General features: G+C 36.8%; 3 protein-coding genes across 5 annotated transcripts in view; all 3 read right to left on the bottom strand.

Moving 5' to 3' along the window:
* Positions 1 to 1,791, bottom strand: part of LOC110859048 (rho GTPase-activating protein 100F) — a 111,691-nt gene extending 109,900 nt beyond the window's left edge. For both annotated transcript variants that reach the window (XM_035859217.1, XM_035859216.1), the window contains exon 1: positions 1,316 to 1,791. The gene's annotated coding sequence lies outside the window, so the exon portion shown is untranslated. The remainder of the gene's footprint in view (positions 1 to 1,315) is intronic.
* Positions 1,792 to 7,952: 6,161 nt separating this feature from the next.
* Positions 7,953 to 15,088, bottom strand: LOC110859099. Of its 2 annotated transcripts, none has more exons than XM_022107968.2 (13): positions 14,668 to 15,084; positions 14,457 to 14,581; positions 13,931 to 14,043; positions 13,617 to 13,859; positions 13,441 to 13,535; positions 13,277 to 13,346; positions 12,648 to 12,800; positions 12,336 to 12,590; positions 11,565 to 11,916; positions 10,906 to 11,101; positions 9,969 to 10,326; positions 9,272 to 9,501; positions 7,953 to 8,641 (listed from the first exon to the last, which is right to left on the bottom strand). In XM_022107968.2, exons 1-13 carry the CDS (start codon positions 14,673 to 14,675, stop codon positions 8,473 to 8,475), a joined length of 2,367 nt encoding a protein of 788 aa, XP_021963660.1. In that variant the 5' UTR covers positions 14,676 to 15,084; the 3' UTR covers positions 7,953 to 8,472. The 2 variants fall into 2 exon arrangements, with proteins under 2 accessions (XP_021963660.1, XP_021963661.1); XM_022107969.2 differs by having other exon boundaries at positions 8,499 to 8,660; positions 14,668 to 15,088.
* Positions 14,774 to 20,008, bottom strand: LOC110859049 (TD and POZ domain-containing protein 1-like). The gene is made up of 7 exons (XM_022107912.2): positions 19,667 to 20,008; positions 18,813 to 18,970; positions 18,140 to 18,420; positions 17,646 to 17,798; positions 17,318 to 17,408; positions 15,817 to 16,053; positions 14,774 to 15,270 (listed from the first exon to the last, which is right to left on the bottom strand). Exons 1-7 carry the CDS (start codon positions 19,691 to 19,693, stop codon positions 15,174 to 15,176), a joined length of 1,044 nt encoding a protein of 347 aa, XP_021963604.2. The 5' UTR covers positions 19,694 to 20,008; the 3' UTR covers positions 14,774 to 15,173.
* Positions 20,009 to 20,117: the final 109 nt, after the last annotated feature.

The raw sequence follows: 20,117 nt of genomic DNA on the forward strand, positions 1-20,117 counted from the left end.
CCTGCAAGAAATGCACGGAGCAAGAAACTACTTCATACGGAGCTTGGATACATATTTCTTGCACTTTCTCCCAGTTTCTTGCACTTCGTATTTCTTGCGTGGCTTGTTTTGGGGTGGAAGGAATGTGAGAAACTCGCAATATATGAAAAAGCGGGTGCAAATAACCCCCTGCAAGAAATAAAGGGGAGAAAGTGGTTTGTTGCAGGTAAATATTTTGACCTGCAAGGAATGCGAGGTTAATGAAATTTCGCCGCGCCGCTATATTTCGTACGGCGCGCGTGGCTCGATGGCACATATTTCTTGCAATTTCTCCCACTTTCTTGCACCTGCATTTCTTACATGCTTTTTTTCAATGCAAGGAATGTAGCCCATTCGTCGGAAACGAAACACTATAGATATTTTTTTAGAGGAAACAAAAAATGAATGAAATCTGTTTATGCAACTTGGGAGAAATGTGTCTCGTACGGTGACAAATCTTGGAGATGCAAGAATGAAAAGTGTTGGGGAAAAGGAACGGGTGAAAGTTGTGCTTGTTCCGTGTTCTTTTTGTGTCCTGTGGGACAAATAAATCAGAGTCACACTCCCAGCCTCATCATTACACGTTCCATTCGGCGGAAATGTCTCATTCCCTGCGCGCCCTGTCCTCCTGTCCAGATGGAGCAGAGAGATTGTACGGAGCGTCTTAAAAACGGGGAAAGTCTGAGAAGAAGAAGGAGGCAGGCAGGATGAAGGAAGGAGAAATTAATCAAAAGGAGGTGGCAAAAGGAGGGGAAGCAGATTGTCCTCATTTTTGCTGACAAGCGTTCATTATTTCGCGACATGGTCAGGTTTAATTGGTTTGAGCGGAATGGAAGTGTTCCACCGTATGAATTTCACGATTTTGGGGTAACTTTTAGAGAAAATAGTGCCAAATTTGATTAGTATGAAATTTGGAAATGGCAAGATTTGCTAATGGGCACGTTTCATGGAGATATTTGGATTACAAGAGGAGAAAGCGAGCTGTAAATTTGGAAAGTGTAAAGTTTGTCGGGTTTAATTCAAGGTGGGTTTTCTCCTCTTCGTATGCAAAGATCTCGGCTAAACGTGCCCATTGGGAGGTCGGAAATTTCATATATGAAATTTCCGAAAGACACGATCCGCTAATGATATTCGTATCCTAATCAAATTTATGATCAATTGAGACTAATTTGCTAAAAATCTAAGAACATACGCGGGGAGACGTTCATTTTTGCGATGTGTCTACTGTGCAGATAATTTATGTATGGTCTGTGGATTTGCAGTCTTTTTTAGAAATTTTGCAGAAAGGTTGACTTACTTTTTTCAAATTGGTTTCCTTTCTCCAAAAAAGAAATCGCTGTGTTTTAAACTCTTTGAAACTTTCACTTTTTCCCAGAGTTGGACGAATTATATTGTAGCTAGCTTTCACTTTGTTTATTTTAAAGTGCAGGGAAAGTCGTAACTGTAAAAAAGTGCATGCACGCTTTTGATGTGAGATGAAGAAGACTTTCACTTTGGAAATTTCACTGTTTGGAAAGAGTCCTATCAAAAAATTCATGCACTCTTTTGCTGTAAGATGAAGAAGAAGAAGACTTTCACTTTGGAAATTTCACTGTTAAAATTGTGGCGAAAGTCGTAAATGTAGAATAAAATGCATGCAGGGCTTCTGCACGCTTTAAGAGAAGAAGGAGACGAAGAAGACGATGGTGTTTTTGAGTGAAAGTCTGTCCGTGAAGTGGTGGTGGGTCGGTGGTGGTGAGTGAAAGTTTGTCGGCAGCGGTGGTGATGGGACGGGAGTCGAGACGGCAGTGTTGGGATTTCTCGCCATACATTACTCCTCACTCACCCAGCGTCAACATCCTCTCCGATCTCTCTCCCCCGAATTCGGGATGGATAAGCTCAAGCTCCCGTTGTATTTTCATCCACGTCGTTCCCAACACGAACGAAGTATGTATTCTTCTTTGAGGTGAGACTAGTGGATTGCATGCACCTTTTACCTGGCCGGAGTATGAACGTACGAAGGTGGCATTTTAATCGGTGAATTGGATCGGACTGGGTGGAGGAGAAGAAGAATGCATACATTATTTATTCAGTTACGGGAGGAGAGAGAGAGATCTGCGGATGAAAAGGGTTGATTTTTGCGGGATTGGAATTCAATAGGAAGAAGGTTTGGGTGGAGTTTGAAATACTGATTTTGAAGAGGATGTAGGTATGTATGTATGGAGTGAAATTGTTGGGGGGAAGAGGTATGATTTAGAGGGAATGGAATGCTTAGGAAGAAATTGAGAAATGAGGCATTTCTGGGGAAAATTTTGGGTTAAAATGGAGTATTTTGAGTTTAGTTATTAGCAGGGTATGGGTTTCCGGAAGTGGTTTACAGCCACAAAAAGGCGAAAATTTATGTAGAGAAGGCATCAACATTCAGACAAGTATGTGAGGTTTTGTTAAGAAATTAACTTTTTATTACGGAGGAAAAAATGCATTGTTTTCACGATTAAAAAAAAATACAATATTTTAAACGGATAAAAAGTTAATTTCTTGACAGAACGTGTACTATTTTCGGTGACAATTGTACTTTCCACGTAGATTGGTGTGCTTTTGAGGGTGTGACAGCCCTGGAAATCCTAACTCTGGGAAGAACAGGGCTCAAAATGCTGCACTTTAACAAACTATTTTGCCCACCTCTGTAAATGACGGTGACGGTTCGTCTGTTTTTGACCTGGTTTTCATACATGCATAGAAATAACTTACCATTAAAGAGAATATGTAGATATACGAGATATATGTATTTAGGAGATGTATGTACGTCAGTTCTTGAAAGCGGAAGCAGAGCACGAAATATGCTCCAATTTAGTTATGTTTCTAAAAATGGAAACCATCAATCACTTGAATTTTGTATGAATCAATGTATTCAAGAAAGTCGTGGTGAGGAGGACGTTGTTTTATTTACTTCGCGTGCAAACACATCAGTCTCCGCGATGGATCAAAGTTGTTTACATTTTTGGGAAGATTGGACAAAGATGAGTGGAGTGGATGAAAGGAAAAAGAAGGTGCCTTTCTTCCAAACTGTATTTATTTGTCTGTTTGTCAATCGAGGACTTGAGCTTCTCTCGGCGTCGGGATCTTTCTTCTGATTTCTGTTTTTTATCGAAACGTGGAAAGAAATGGTTTCGTCCGGGAGCTAAATAATCTGAATATATGTATGGAGAGATTGTGGACCAGGAAATAAAGCTGTGTATGTACTTATCACCCGGGTAACGCGGGATTTCATTTTCCCTGTTAAAAATACCTTTTTTTGGCCAGATCAGGTACGAAATGTGAAAGTTTTTAGTGTTCAAAATGAGAAAAATGGGATTACTGGGGGTTAAATAACGTTAGAGAGGTAAAATTTCTACGTAAAATTCACAAGAGTCACTTACTAATTGCTTACCAGAAATTCTGAAAAGCTTGATGTATAATAGTGTTCTCTCTCGCACATTTGTTTTTCATAATTCCGTCCAAAATTTCGATAGGTTTTATTTTGCTGAACCTGAATCCAAGTTCTGCCCAGTTTTCTGCAAAAATCTCTCTCCATGCAGTTCTATTCTGCAGTGAATCGGGCCAAATTACGGAAGGAAATTAACTTATTTAAAACCAGACAAAGAACAATTTTTCCATTTCCTATCTAAATATTTTGGGTGGGTTTGCTCATAAATTTGGTGGGTTTGCGACTAATGTTGGACAAAACACGTGGACAAAACACTAATAAGGACAAAACACGTGGTCGCGAATCTTAACTGGCCGACACTGCATATGTACTGGTCGCAAATAGGCGGTGGTAAAGTTGGTCATTACGAATCTCAACCCTTTTCTAGGAAAGGAATGATTATGACGAGAAAGTGAAGAACTATACATGGGCAATATTATGCATTAAGAGACGAGACATAGGAAAGTGAAGCTAAGATCGGCTAACGACTAACAACTCAACTCTGTTCTCTCTCTCTCTCTCTCTTTTTGAAAAGTGTGCAGTTTGAAATGATCGTTGCGATGTTATCTTCGGTTTGGTTTTTGGGTTTGGTTGGAGAGAGAAATGGTTCCGTCTTGTTCTTCTTCGTCTGGTGGTGGGCTCGACTTAAAGATGAAGAAACTGAGACTTTCTTCTTCTTGAGTGGAAAGTGAAGCAATTGAAGATTTCTCGTCCTGCTGGATCGATGAGAGAGAGCGGAGGAACGGACCGAGTGGAAAAGTATTTACTACTTGCTTGGTCCTTCTCTGCTTCCTTATCCCATGTATGTATGTACTTTTATGTGTACACATAATGGGAAAAAATGTCTAATGGGAATGGATATGTATGTATTTACGAAATAAGGACAAAGTAGTTGGATGGAGATGGATGGATGCGGGTCGGAGGTTGAAGTATGTAGGGTTTTGTGAAAATGTAGAATCTTGACGACGTTTAGGATGAAAAAATATAATTTTAAGTAAATTTGCGGTTTAATTTGTGTAATATTTGTGTAATTTGTGTATTATTTTTAATTTATTTTTTAACTTATTTTGACTTTTTTTAATGATTTCTTCGTTTTTTATTCAGGTTAGGGGATTTTTAGTGTACGACTCCTTTGTAGTCAGCTTTTCTGATGTGTAATTTGTGTAATGAAATGAAGAATATTAGATGCATTAAAAGTATTATTTTAGGTTTATAAGTAATACCAAAAATACTTTTTCAAAATACAGTATTTTGATCCGGAATGGGAAAGTCTTATATACGAAAATAGAGCTTTTTTTTAGAGAAATTAGCCCTTTATTGCTATCGAATACTTTGTTTTCTCGAATAAAAAAGTAATGTTTTTTGACAGCGGTAAAAAGTTAATTTCCTCACAGAATCTGCTCTATTTTCGTATGACTTGTAGTCTTTATGTCCAACAGTACAACAGTTTTGTGGGCGTAACAGTCTTGGAAATTCCAGACCTTTAGAAGAACGGAGATCTTCAAACCACTTTATTTCGTTTAACAGTATTTTGGTCATCCTGAAGAATTGGTATAAAACTTTTCATGAGTTTATCAATGAGATTTTTATCCATGCAATTTTATATAACGGACGGAATCAATAATCCAACAAAAATCTGCATTATTGACGGAAATGTTACCAAGTGCTTTATTTTCTTACAATGCGATGGTGTGAAGTGTAACCCTCCGATTTAGATGAAATTTTGAAATTACGTTGTCCAAGTCAATACAACCAACGTTTCTTCAAGCAGTTTGTGCGATGGTCAGAATTTGGAAAAATATTTGAGGTCAAAGTTGAATTTTACCAGGCGGAAGAAACAAACTCACCTTGCACTCTCTTCCTGTGCTAAAAATTGCACATTTTTCAACTTTGACCTCAAATACTTTGCCAAATTCTGACTATCGCACAAACTGCCTGAAGAAACGTTGGTTGTATTGACATGAACCACGTAATTTCAAAATTTCAACTAAATCGGAGGGTTACACTTCACACCATCGCATTGTTAGTACACATGTATCCCTATTTTTTCCTCCATTGCACCCAAAGTTATTGATGTCGTCGTACATATGTAGTCGACTGAAAGCCCTTGTCCTCATGTATGCACCGGGTTTTAAACCATTTTCATGAAAAGTATGCATGCAGAAGCAATATATTTATGAATCGAGTCGTGGAGTGGAGACTAGTCAACTTTCTCCCAAAAGTGGTGTGACTTTTTGAGATAAGTAACCATTTGAATGGAAAGCTTTCTTAATATTTGCATATTAACCGGTACCATCTCGTGGGTAGAATTCTGGTAAGATTTTACGATTCATGAAGAGATTAAGGATATCCCAAGAAGAGAGAGAGGATTAAAGTGAAAGTGCATACGCAAGGGGGGCAAAATACCCAATACGATCGCATCATGAATTGCAATCCAGTCTTTTCATCTCTCTCCACGAAAGAAGAGATTTGTGTGTGTACAAAGCCAGAGATTTTGGACGAGTTTGTAGGTATTTCAATAATCTGGCCGTACCAAATAGGAGGAATTTTGAAATGAAAAAATAAGCGGAAAAGATCAAGCTGAATAAAAGCCGTGTAAAAAACGAAGGTGAAGAAGTGGCGTTATACAGTAAAATTCATACAGGAAAATGGCGTCATGTAAAAATTATTTGATTAGTGACCTTTGACCTCGTTAGCACGGTTATGCGGCTAGTCGGAGTTCAAAAACCTTGTTTTTGTGGGAAAATTTTCTTTAAAATGAGACCTCATATGAAAATTAAGGTCCAACTTGGCCTTTGACCTCACGCCAGGCCAAGGTCACCTTGACCAAGGGAGCCCATTCTTGAGCACGACAGAGGGTCAAAAATTAAAAGCAAAAAGGCGAAAACGAAGTTTGAATGGGTTGAGTCGTTTTGAAGATATCCTGCCCATAAACGGACGGACGGACAGAAGAAACGATAACATAAAGAAGCTAACGCCACGTAATAAGTAAACATATTATTATTAAAGTGCAGGAGGGCAATATGTACGTACGTATTAGAAGATTTCTGGAAGAAAATAAATAAAAGTGTGTGTAGCTGATTGGGTAATGTTTTTGGTGCATCGTTTGCACTTTCTTGGGGTGAAAGTGGTTGTAGAAAAAGGGAAAGGTTATTCGTTCCTAACTTCCGGATGATTTGTTTTTCTATGTGTGGTTCGGTTTTCGGACTTGATTTGAAATTAATCATGACCTAAACACTTCTTCCGGAGCTTCTTTCATTCAAGGTACATGATGTAAGGATAAGCTTGGTATTTCAAAAAAGAGACTGGCGGAGATTTAGGGACAGTGTTTCGCGTGCGAGTAGCAACGTGCAAGAAATGCCGGAGAGAAGGTGGTTTCTTGCAGCGTAAAATTTTGACCTGCAAGAAATTCAAGGTGTTTAAGAAACTATGTACGCCCCACCGCGATACTTGATGCGGTGCGTGGCTAGATGACGCATATTTCTCATAGTTTCTTGCGGTTCTTGCTTTCCAGTGCAGGAAAAGTGGCAAACCCGCAAGAAACGAGACACTGGTGAAAGTAACGATTTCAAGTAGTGGGACGAAGGTGGTTTTTTTGCAGCTAGTTTGACCTGCAAGAAATGCTAGCCGCAAGAAATTACGCCCTACCATTATACTTCATACGGCGCGTGGCTTAATTGATGGCGCAGATTTCTTGTACGTTCTCCCAGTTTCTTGCATTTCTTCTTTTCCAGTGCAATAAATGTGGCAATGACCTGAAACCCTGTTTAGAGACAAGGACGCATTGTGGAGTAGTAAATAGGCGAGAAAGTTGGCTGTGTGTGTAATTTTTGGTGTTTTAAGAAGGAATGGAATGGGGTGGGTGGATGGGTGGCTTAATATCTGTTGGTTAAGCGCATCCATTGTAATAAAGGTGGCCGTGGTGGGTGAAAGTCAGGAAAAGGCAATCGTTCCCATCTGCTGTAAACATTCATTTTGATTTATTAGCGAATAAAGCCGCTTCCATTTTCAATATTGAGAGAAGATTCCGCCTTCCAATGGTCTACCTAATGTGCCTTCGGATTTTCATGCTGTGAGTGAAAGTGACGGGGAAAAGTCAATTTCTGTTAAATTTCGGAAAATGCACAAATTACTTGTTTACACAAAGTGTTTTTTGTTTTATAAAAACTGCATTTTCACATTTATTTTAATCTCGAGTGAATAAAATTTGATTTTAATTGTGTATATAAAAGCGTATTTAGTTTGGCAGCTGCTAAAATATTTTGTTAAGATGGGAAACAAATAAAATTAAGGTTGGGATGTACCTTAGTTAAATATTCAAATTACTAACGCGAAGGTTTTTGATTTTCTTAGATAAAAACTGCATTTTGCTTTCATTTATTTTAATCTCGACAATTAAAATTCGATTTTAATTGTATAAAAGCGTAATTGGCACTGATAAAATATTTTTTTTAACGGGAAATAAATAAAATTAAGCTTTCTTCACTCATTTTTTAGATTTGTACATTAATTTATGAATTCAAAGCGTATGTTGAGGTTTGATCTTTAAAAAATATATGTACAAGTTTATGTGTTAAAATATGTAAGCTCTTAAAAACATGAAATGATTGAAATAATAAATTAAATTAGGTAACTTGAATTGCTTTAAAAATGTATGTCTTAAAATAAACTCGTAAAATGTTGGGAACAATAAAATAAATAAAATTGACTTGACTTTGCTGAGCTGGTTTTACAAATAATGGCAAAAATAATGGCACAACGTCACTAAATATTCGAGTAGAAATCACTTGGAATTCTGCAGGATTGAACCAAAGCTCGATGCGAATTTCATTCTTCGCACTTTTTTTTGCATAATCCGGCACAAAATTTCTATCAATTTAATTCTATAGAACGCGCAGTATGTGCATAATTTTCTTCATAGTTTTCAGCACAAATAAAGTTTTTCGGGGGAAAATGGGGCTAAATTTCGGCCGGAAATTTTTGCTCGGGAACTTTGATCAGAAATTAGTTCACAAGAGGAGAATGTTGTGGTCTCTGTACAGTTTTCGTTTCGCTTTGATGGGGACTTTTCCCATGAGGTCGTGCGGCATTGGGAGGCCGGGTTGAAGGCCGGCACTCTGCTGGTAAAATACTTCGGATCCGACGCACTGATACCCGTACACGACGTGGTCATCCCCCCTAAAAACCAAGATAAAATCTCGTTGCACACAGGTTGACAACTCAGTTAGTTAACAATTAGACAACACAACATAAATTAAAAGAAATTAACGTAAGACTCAATGACTCATGGACAAAATTACCACATTTTAATTCATTTCTGTCCTCTGGAAATGTATTGTAAAATTCTGGACGACAAATTTGTAGAGCCCGTTTTTTTAAATACACACTCCAGATTTTGACACTTTTTGGCAGAGGATATCACGAGTTTAGGAAACTTTCAGGAAAATTGGGACGCATCGAAACTGGGTGAAAAAACTTACTTCCATTCCATTAATCTGATGGAAAATTTGTCGTCCAGAATTTTAAAATAAATTCCCAGAGGCGAGAAAAATGATTTAAAATGTTCTGATTTTATGCATTTCTATAATTTCCAAGTTTTCTGAAGGTTTCTTAAACTTGAAATCTCGTCCGTCAAAAAGTGTCAAAATCGGAAGTGTAAATTTCTTAAAAATTGGCAACTCCCTGTTCTACAAATTTATCGTCGAGAATTTTAAAATTAATTCCCAGAGCCGAGAAATGATTAAAAATGTGTTGATTTTGAGGATGAGTGATCGAGTCCTAGGATTTTTTTCTGGTTGTAACGTTTACCTAATGATCAATTCGTTGATGAAGGGATGGACGCGGAAGTCTTGGTGGATGTGCTGGACGGCGTCAAAGTCCATGGAGTGGTTTCGCCCCCCGTGCGCCAAGCTGTGCCAGATGGGTTCGTAGTGGAGGTAGCAGTACTGGTCGTGCTGCCCACCCATCGACATGCTCTGCTCTTCCACGCTCGACACGGCCACTTCCAGGTCCGCGATGCTGCTCGAGCCGTAATCACGCTGAAAAAATGTGTATAAAGTTGTTAATTGGTTGGCATTAAATAAAACTACAACTTTTTGAGTGGGTGGAAAACAAATTGGGGGAAAGGATAGGGCAAAGAAATTGGGGTAGCATTTTTTAGGGGAAAATGTGAGAGATAAATTTGGGGGACATTTTGTTGGAGAAATATTTGAAAGAAATAAATTTAGGACATTTATTGGGGAAAATTCAAGAGGAGAGAATTTGGGGGGTATTTTTAGGGAAAAACATTTGGGGATTATTTCTTAGGGAAAAACAAGAAATAAATTTGGGTGCATTTCTTAGGGACAATTCGGGACAAATTAATTTGGGGGATATTTCTTAGCAGGAAAGTTGAGAGGAAAAAAATTGAGGGACAAATTTTGAAGGACCTTCCTCAACCCGGAAACAAAAATTCTGATTGCCAAAAAATAGAAATCGCAGCCCCACTTAACCCGAAATTACTCACCAAAGTTTGAATTAATTCGCGATTGTTTAATGAACTTTTTTCCAAGAGGAGTTTGAGCCTCATGCCACCCAAGCTGTAGATGAAGAGAACAATGTCCTCGTAGATTTCGGGGTCGGTGCAGATGGACTTTTTGCTCTCGTGGGGCCCTTTGAAAGGAGCCCATGGTCGGAGTAGCTGATTTTCTGGAGAGAGGACTCTCTTATTGTTGAGTTTATTGTCACCGTTTGACCGCTGGCTGCGCCCACTTCCGCGCCCACTATCACTAACGTTCTCAGAACTGGAAAGTTTCCGGAAAGAGTTGAACAGCGTGGATTTGAAGGACGTGTCGTGATTTTCTGGATTGGCGAGAGTATTCATCCTGCAGAAAGGGAAATATTTTTGTAAAATTGGTTCTGTTTTTACTATTAAGTTTTTGGAATTTTTTGGAGGATTAATTTGATATTCTTGTATCGGTTTAGTTAGTTTTTTAAAATTCAGACATGATGAATTTGAACAACTTCAATTAATTTTTTAATTAAGTAGTTTCACGTAGGACTTGATTACACATCGCCAAAAGCAGCATATTTGTAATCATTTCTCGGTTCTGGGAATTTATTTTAAAATTCTGATAAATTAGTAGAGCAGGAATTTGTCAATTTAAAAAAAATATACACTCAAGATTTTGGCATTTTTTGAAGGAGGAGATCTCAAGTTTAAGAAGCCTTCAGAAAAATTGGAACTCGTCGAAACTGGCGTAATAAAACACTTCCATTCCATCAATGAACTTACTAACGGCAAATTAGTCATTCAGAATTTTAAAATAAATTCCCAGAGGGGAGAAATAAGTAAAAATGGGCTGATTTTGGTAAAGAATCGTCAACCTTGTCAAGAGTGGAAATAAATTGGACTAATATCAAATTTATCCCCACGTGGAAAAACTTTTGTGCATGAAACTCACAAGAATCCGGTATCCGTGATGCTAATACTTGCCGATTTTTCTCTAATATTATTCGGGGCTTCGACTTCCAGGGCGGGCGGAGTTTCTAGCACGGGGGACATCATGTCTTCAAAAGTGGACCAGCGACGCCGCGTCTTGTGGCGAGAAGAAGAGCTCGAGTTCAAATTCAGAGCGAGATCCTTGGGACGGTTTATCCCTAAAAGTGAAAATTGTTCATTTAATAAATGAAATAATTATTATCAGAGGGCGGATTTTGTTTTGAACTTTTGATTTCATGAGGGTCAATTTTGTAGGTGTGTTCCTTAACTTTTAGAGATCACAATACAGTTTCAATATTTCCTTGTATTTCTAGGTTTTCAGATATACATATAAATATTTGAAAATATTTCCACCATTATTTGAAAAATATGTAAATCTGTCACATATTTTAATTTCAAAACTATGTATATTTTGTAAATACTAATTTCAACGATACAAGACGATTCAAGGGAAAGAAAAAAATTCAAAATTCAAAGCATTATATTCAGAAATCTAAATTTTACGAAAGTTTCTTATCGTAAATATTTTCGCGTTTTTTCCTACATATTAAATACACGCGATTTTTCGTAAATACGTACCCGCCCTGTGATTATTAGGACGATTTTATAATTTAAATATACCTGATGATTTGACTGAATTCTTCGTGGTGGTCGAGTCCAAACTTAAGCTTGGCTTATTTTTAGTGCTCGTCGGTGGTTCATTTTCTTTCTCTAATTTCATTTTGTTATCAGTAATGACGCTGTGTTTGTTCTTTTGGGGTTCAGGTGTTTTTGGTTTAGAGGTGAAATTAGGTACGAGTTCCTTGAGCGTCCCTTCCTCATCTTCGGTTAAGGATCGGTCCGGGTTTGGATAGGCGAAAGCTTCGAGATAAAATTTAGAAATATTCTTCCCATCGCATCTCAAATACGGGAAGACTGGGTCGGTCAGACTGGTACAGCGTGTCTTGAGGTCGGGTTTGGTATCCTCTTCAGTCTGAATTTAAGAAAATTATAAATTTACATATGGTTTACGAAATTGCTAATTAACGTATAATCAGCACATGTTTAGTCATTTCCCCTCTGGAAACTTATTTAAAATTCTGGACGACAAATTTGTAATCATTAAGTTGATTAATCGAATAGCGGCGAGTTTTTTTAAAGCAAGTTTCGACAAGTTCCAATCTTTCTGAAAGCTTCTTCAACTTTATAAGAAACTCCCTGCTCTTGGTCCAGAATTTTAAAATAAATTCCCAGAGCGGGGAAGTGATTAAAAATTTGCTGATTTTGACGATGTCCTTCGTTAAGTAATAACCAAGGCGGTGAACAATTATTGTAGTTATGGAGAGAGGTATACTATACTTCTCTCCATAACTACAATAATTGTTCACCGCCTTGGTAATAACGGAATTTTACTTGATGGTGAACCGCAAGATTTTCCAAGCTGTGAAATAGTCTTGGTGGGAGGAAGGAGTTTTCGGTTTTGGTGGACGCGGATCGTGGTGCTGCTGCTGGGGACGAAGCAGATTTTAAATTTTGTGCTTTGGTCGAAGCGATGGGAACTTTCTGCTCTATTTTTTTGTTTTGAGAGGCAATTAGCATAACTAGATTTTGGCTAGTGGACGGTTCTTCCTCACTGATGGCGTGGATTTTGTTCCGGGGACGAGAATCCTGAGAAATTATGGAGTGTTATTTTCAATTAAAGTATAAAAATTATGAATTGTGAACCTTTCCATTTTGACCATTGGACACGAGTCTGGATGGATATTGGTAGGACGAGGAGTGGTTGCGGATCTCCTCTAAATCACTTCGGGTCACGTACACTTTTAAAAGTTGGACTCCGGGGGGTGGACTAAAACTGGTTCGGGCTGTGTCGGCAGGCTGAAAAGTATATTTCAAAATGAGCAAGGATGACGAATGACCAAAATGCTTTGTCAGAATAAAGTATTTTTGATTTCTGTTCTTCCCAGGGTTTGCATTTCCGGGGCGTTACGCCCATAAAAAGACGAAACTCTATACGGAGAAGACAACGGAGTTATGAAAATGCATGTTTTGTGAAGAAATTAATTTTTAATCGCTATCAAAATATATTGTTTTCATGATTTTTCACGAATGAATAATGTATTTTGACATCCATAAGAAGTTAATTTCTTCACAAAACCTGCATTCTCGTAAGCTCGTTGTCTTCTCCATTTAGATTTTCGTCTTTTTGTGGGTGTAACAGCTCCGGAAATGCAAAACCTTGGGAAGAATGGAGCTCAAAATACTACATTTTGATTTGACCCAATATTTCGGTCAGCCCCGACAGCTTTACTCCTTCAACTTTAAATATACTAAATAATTAATTAATTAATTACGGGAAGCTGGTACGGCTGAATGAAGGCCAATTTCTTTGCCAAATCTTGAATCAGTTCGACCGCTATTACTCTAAATAAATAAATCAAAATGAATTAATATTTCTTGAAACAAAAGTGTTCATAAATCTGAAATTTTATAGATTATGAATGACCCAATTTCTTACTTGTTTTGAAACATGACAATTCCCCCAAGAACACCGCCTTTTAAGAGGCACGTTTGTAAAACGACGGTAGCACTGAGCGAAATGTGACTAGCACTCTGTTATCATAATTAAGGACAAATATTCAATTTGAAAATTAGTAATGGGAAAATTGTGTCATTAATTAATTTATAATGGACCTTTGGCAATGATAAGATTGGTAAAATTCCGAAAGTGAGGGCAAACAGGTCGCCGTTATGTTGCGAAATGGGGATGTAGTGGTCCATGATGGAGGTCAACTTTGCCGTCAAGAGTTTCCTATCGCCTCCCACCGCGGTCAAAATGTTGTCGATGTCCTTATGGAAAAATTTAGTGATTTGGTACAAAATATCGGCTTGTTTCTCCAAAAGCCAGTCTGGAGTTACGCTGCTGCATCCGAGCGCCTGTGGAATGTGTATCGTTATTAATTAATTAACTTGAATTGTTTGTAATTAATTGGAATTATGCAGCTCACCAAAATGTACTGTTTTCCCAACTCTTTCAAAGCAAACTTGCCATTTTCCAAGGACAGGATTTTCGGCGCAGAGAACATGTCGAGTAGAAATTGTGTGATTCCCATCAATTGTCCTGTTAAAGAGAGTAAAGTAATTAATTAAATTATTATGAGGTTTGGAAAGGGGTAAGTAAAATTATGTGTCGAAATTTTGAGTATTTTGAGCTCCGTTCTTCCCAATTTTCAGGGCTGTTACACCCACAAAAAGCGAAAATCTACGTGAAGGAGGCAACTCTCAAATGAGAATACAGATTTTACGAAGAAATTAAGTTCTTATCATTGTCAAAATACTTTACTGGTAGAAAATCGTGAAAACAATGTAATTTGACAGCGATAAGAACTTAATTTCTTCAGGAAATCTCAATTTTCGTACGACTGTTGCCTTCTCCACGTAGATTTTCTTCTTTGTGTGGGTGTGACAGCTTTAGAAATGGGAACCCTGGGAAGAACTTGGTTTGGATAACGACAAGAAAACTAATTTCCTCACCGCATATGGCGATTCTTCTATTTTCGGGAATTTCCATGGGATGAAAGTACAGGATAGCGTCGCGGGGGTCATCTTCTTCTCGGCGACAGCGTAACGTGTCGTAGATGAAGACGACTTGCAGCTCGCTAAAACAAGAAAAATGTGTAAATTAACACAAATTTGATTTAAAGTAAAGTAAAGTAAAGAAAATAATGATACTATTTGAGCTTACCCACTCATCTTGGGTAATTAATTAACCGTCAAGTTTTTCAAAATTTCGACAACGACGACTACCGAACTAACCGAACTGATCGATCCAAGAGGAGAAGATATCATAATAATGTCAGTCAATTTTATTTATTTCGTCAAAAAATAAACCTAATCCTGGACAAGGGCAGTTTAATCATTGTTTACTTTAGTATTTTTAAATCTAGTAGTAGACTTTAAACAGCTTAAAATCCTAATTAAACAACTTTGTTTACTTATTAACTTGATTAAATTTTAGCTGCTGGAAGAAAGAATGACACAAAAATGATGTGAAAAAATCCATATGACTGGAGAATATCCAAAAACTTGCTCCTCTCCAGTTTTGGATTCGTCGCTCAACTTGCCCATTTATTTGTACTCGGTGAGTCAGACATTCTGACTCAGAAATTTATGCCTTTTTTATTTTTATCAGAAAGTCTATTTTTTTAATGACTCATGAACACTTAATTATTTTTAAAAATAAGTTAACTATCATTTCTCAAATTGTAGCAGGTCAAAGATAAGTTTGGGATATTTGCATGTAAATTCTCTCAATGTTTCTGGATCCGGGGCGAACTTTTCTTTGTTCCTGGAATTAAAGGGGATATTTTTTAAAATGATTTTAGTAAGCTTGATATTGTCATATTTATGGACAAAGGAGGGTAGATATGCATTTACGAAAAAATGATGAAATATATGTATTTATTATTTAGGAAAAAGATCCAAAATGCATACATATTTGTGAATTAAAAAATCTAAGAATTAAGAAATTTCAAATTTGTACAAAAATATTCTTGAATTTAATGCTCTGAATTTTTTCACGTCTAGTTCAATTTCTTTGAGCAGAAAAATCGACTCGCGTCGGTAAAATATTTACAAAATATGTATATGTATTTTGTACAAAATCCAAAACATTCATGTAGTTTTGAAGAAAAAAATGTGTACAAAATTTACGTAGTTCTAAAATAATGGCGGAAATATTTCTAAATATTTGTAAACATTTAGAAATTTTTGCGATCTATAACATTTTCGTGACACACTAATGTACAAAGTTTTTGACCAACGGTAGTCATAAAATAAGTGAAAATAAATGCATGCATATCCGCCCTCTGCTCATGATAAGATCTCATCTCACCATAAAATGACTTCCTTCGATTTGTTTAACAAGACGAGACTTCCATGCATTTGAGACAAATCGTACATTTCGATGGCATTCTCTACCGTAAGATTTTCGACTAAATGACGTTCGCATAATTGTTTCAGGTCTGTCATGCCGTACTTTTCGGCCGCTATGAAAAGGTCTTTTGCATAAAGGGAGACGCTGGAGGGGTCGATTTCGCCCAAATAAATAAATCGGAGCAGTTCTTTGACACTGGGAAAGAGGGAAAATCATCGATTAATAGTTAGATATCATGGCACATTATAATTTAAAAAAGGTAGCATGTTTTTGGAACAGATTGAGTATTTAAATTTTGACTGCATCCACAAAAAAGTGAGGATTATGAATAATTTGAAATTTTGTTTAAGTTTGACTCCGCATTATAAAAACTTAGTTAAAAGTGTCGCTGAAAAAATTAGTCAGGTGAAGATATTATTAAGGGGTGAAAAATCCCTTTATGGAAATGTCTTGTCTGTCTGTCTGTCCGTCCGTCCGTCCGTCCGTATCCACGATAACTTTAGAACGGATTCGAATTTCGACATCCGGTTTTCGCCAACGTGTTTCTAATTTTTGGGGACGGGATGAGTTCGAAGATGGGCGTTGTAGGTCATAAGGTCACGGCGCCAGTGATGACGCCAAAGTCGAAAATTGTCGAATTTTTTGTTTCGACCGTTTTAGACGTATTTTTGGACGGGGATTTCAGAAATCGCAATCATTTCGACGTGCGATGACCGTGTGACCGTGTGGGGGGTGTCGAATGTCGAAAAATTACTATTATCATGTGGGGTGTCTATTGAAAGGTATTGTCTTGTACTTTCGAATTACGCGGGTGGGGTGTCAAAACGGGACAGAATGAGACATGGGGTAATGTGAGACATTTATAGGAAAGTGCAGAAAGACGTTGTGGGCGTGCCTCAAAGACATTTCCGTGTGTTTTCACCCCTTTGCTACATTTCGTTTGCATCGGTTTATTAAAGTTATATAATTCTTTACTTTCATTCAGGTGGAATAATTCCGTTATAGATTTTTAAGCTTGACCTCGCGACGTCATGTGCATGCAAAAATGATGGTTATTTTTAAATGAAAATTGAAAATGAAATGGCATGAATTTCACAAGTTTTGAAATAAATGCAACTTTTCATGTAAAGTTCATGTAAAGTTATTTTTTGGCACTATAATAATTTCGTTTTTAGAAAGTTAGGGAGTTACGCTTCGATGAAATTTATTATAAAAGAAAAAATGACAAGTGAAGTAGGATTTTTTTAACCGATAGTTTTGCAATGCAAAAAATAACTTTGCATGAAAAGTTGTATTTATCCCAAAACTCGTGAAATTGATGATATATTATAATTTTGCATTTAAAGACATTAAACAGAATCAGATTAAAAATCTATGACGGAGTTATCCAACGCATTGGAGAAAGTTTACTAGCATCTAATGGTATGCTAAATAATTAAGATGATGTATATGCAAATACCTCTGTGGCGTCATGTCGTCAATTTTGATGACACGTTCCTTGGCTTCTTTCATACTGCAGGAAAACATCGCGGCGAAATAGGCGCTCCGACCTGCACCAAAAATTTAACGGATTAAAGAACGCTTTAAGGAATTTTATTAAATGACAAATTGAACGCTTTAATGCATTTTTTAAAATGACAAATTTGGACGCTTTAAAGAAATATTTTTTTAATGAAAAATTGAACACTTTAAGGAATTGTTTTTTATACATGAAAAAAATGAAATTTAGACGATAACGGAAATTTTAAATCATGATTTTTGACTTGGTAATTATCTATAAACTGAACTGGAAAGGATGAGAAGGTGCGCCGGAAATGAGTCTGGTCCACATCGGATCGTTACGTCGGAACATTCCTCGGACAAAAAATACTTCTTTATGTCCACAAAACCATTGTAAGAAAAGGAAGACGCTGGAATGTCGTCGTTTACGATGAGTGCCGCTGCAAAATAGAAATTTTATATCTTATGAGGCAGATTTTGAAAGTTGATGTCAGAGTTATTATATTTTATTTTGTATGGTAGTTTATTTCTGGTTATGCAGGTTCAAAATTTCAGAAAAATCAGACTTGTTTTTAGATTTTAACCTACTGAAATTTTACTGCAAAATTTTGACTCGTCTTCTTATTTGATAACAACAGTTTACCACGAAAATTCCTCAAAATTCTCGTAGATTGAGATTTAATTTATCTGATTGTTGGAAATTTCGAATTTGCATAACAAAAAAACTAGCATGGGAAATAAAGTATCGGAACTCTGGCTTATATTTTCAAAAAATTGTTACGTTTTCGTTTGACGACATTCAAAATGAGAAAAATAATGGAAGCGTGATCCGGCCAACCGCACGTGGATTGCCAAAAAGCCGTGTCTGGAGGAATTTCCATGGGTTTGGGGGGATCGAATTTGGACATGGTGTCCTCCACGACGGTGCTCTTTTCGCCACTCGAGACGTAGGTGACGTCAATCCCACGGATTTCGATGATGTCACGAGATTCTGGAAGGTTTTCTATGAAGATGTAAACGCCCAGTTTGGGTTCGTGGTATTCACGGTAGAGACATAATTTGCTGGAAATTAGAACAAAAAAATATGAGGAGAGGGCGGTTATGAATTTAGGAAAAATCGCAGAAATAGTTTTTCAGTAATATTCACAAAAAACGCAAGTTAAAAGAAACGCTAAAACATTTGGGAAATATGTACATACGAATAAACCCATAAAATAAGAATTTTAGAAAAATTGTATTCTTAAAATAAGTCAAATGCTCTGGATTCTTTGTGGTGCAATCTATTTAATTTAGTTTCCCAGCATGGTTGAAATATTTATGAAATATAGGTATTTTTGAAAAGAATACCTAAAAAAATAGCTATTTTTTCGCTCGGCATTGCAAAATGGAAAAAATTGAACGAAGTAAATGATAATGAGGGTCATTTTAAATTTTTTGATTTTTGAGGGGCTCACAACGAATGTTTAGTGCTGGATAAGAGCCCAGTTCTGTACTGCCATGGGTACTTGAGGGCACTGAGGTGGTTGGGGAGAAGGCGTAAAATGTCATCTTTCGGTGGCACTTTGATCGACACGGAATATGAGATTTCTTCGACTTCGTGACTCTCCCAGTTCTGGTGGTGAAAGTGAATTAGTTAGGAATTGATTAAGTTAGGACTCGATGACTCATCGCAAAAATCAGCACATTCTTAATTATTTCGAGAGAGAAAATGCTACTGGAGGAATAAAATTATTTAAGAACTTGTATCATCTCTGAATGCTTAAAAATCATTAAAAAACAACTTGGGTACATTTGATTCTACTGGTACACTGGTCTTTGCATATATGATTATGACCAATCGTGAATTTGAACTTGTTATGTGAAATGGAGTTATGTAAAAAGCTCTCTTATGGTAAGTGGTAGTTATGCAATAAATTTTATGCCATAAGGGCGTTATGCAAAAGTGTTTTATGCAATTTCACATGGAACCATTTCTCGCCTCTGGGAATTTATTTTAAAATTCTGAACGACAAATCTGTATAGAGTAGGTCGTTGCCAATTTTATTAAAAAAGGTACACTTCAGACTCTGGCACTTTTTTGAAGGAGGAGATCTCGAGTTTAAGAAGCCTTTCGAAAAATTGGAAAGCATCGAACCTGGCTGAAAAGCTCACCGCTGTTTCATTTCATTAATCAACTCACTAAATATAAAATTATCGTGCAGAATTTTAAAATAAATTCCCAGAACGAAGAAATGATGTGAAATGTGGTGATTTTGATAATTTTAGCGATGAGTGATCGAGTCCAATGCTGATTATTTGGCTTACTCACCTCAATTCGCAAATTTGTAGATTCCATATTTATATTTTTTTGGGATCGTGTGCCATGCAAATTGATGGAAGAGTGGGGTATCTAAGCGTACTTACGTTATTAACCCAGGAAGAGTGGTGTATCTAAGCGTACGTTATTAACCCGAGTAATTGAATTTTCCCATAAATGGCGTTTATATTTAGCTACTTATTTTTTGAAGTTGTCCACATTACTAAATTATTCCTGGATATTTATTCAGTGATCGATCAATATTACGAGAAAACTTGGAATACACATTTTTTTTAGCAGGACAGCTGAACGGATATGCAACTGACTGATTATAACAGTTGGAGATTCAAAAGTTAAAAATAACTCAAATTCAGAGCAGCGTAGTTTTAATGATGTGATGGTTGTTGAACTTTCTGTTCAATATGCATAAAAAACAGGATTTAAGCACATGTTAGTTTAACCA

Source organism: Folsomia candida, unplaced genomic scaffold (assembly GCF_002217175.1).
Source record: "Folsomia candida strain VU population unplaced genomic scaffold, ASM221717v1 Fcan01_Sc024, whole genome shotgun sequence".
Taxonomy (NCBI): Eukaryota; Metazoa; Arthropoda; class Collembola; order Entomobryomorpha; family Isotomidae; genus Folsomia; species Folsomia candida.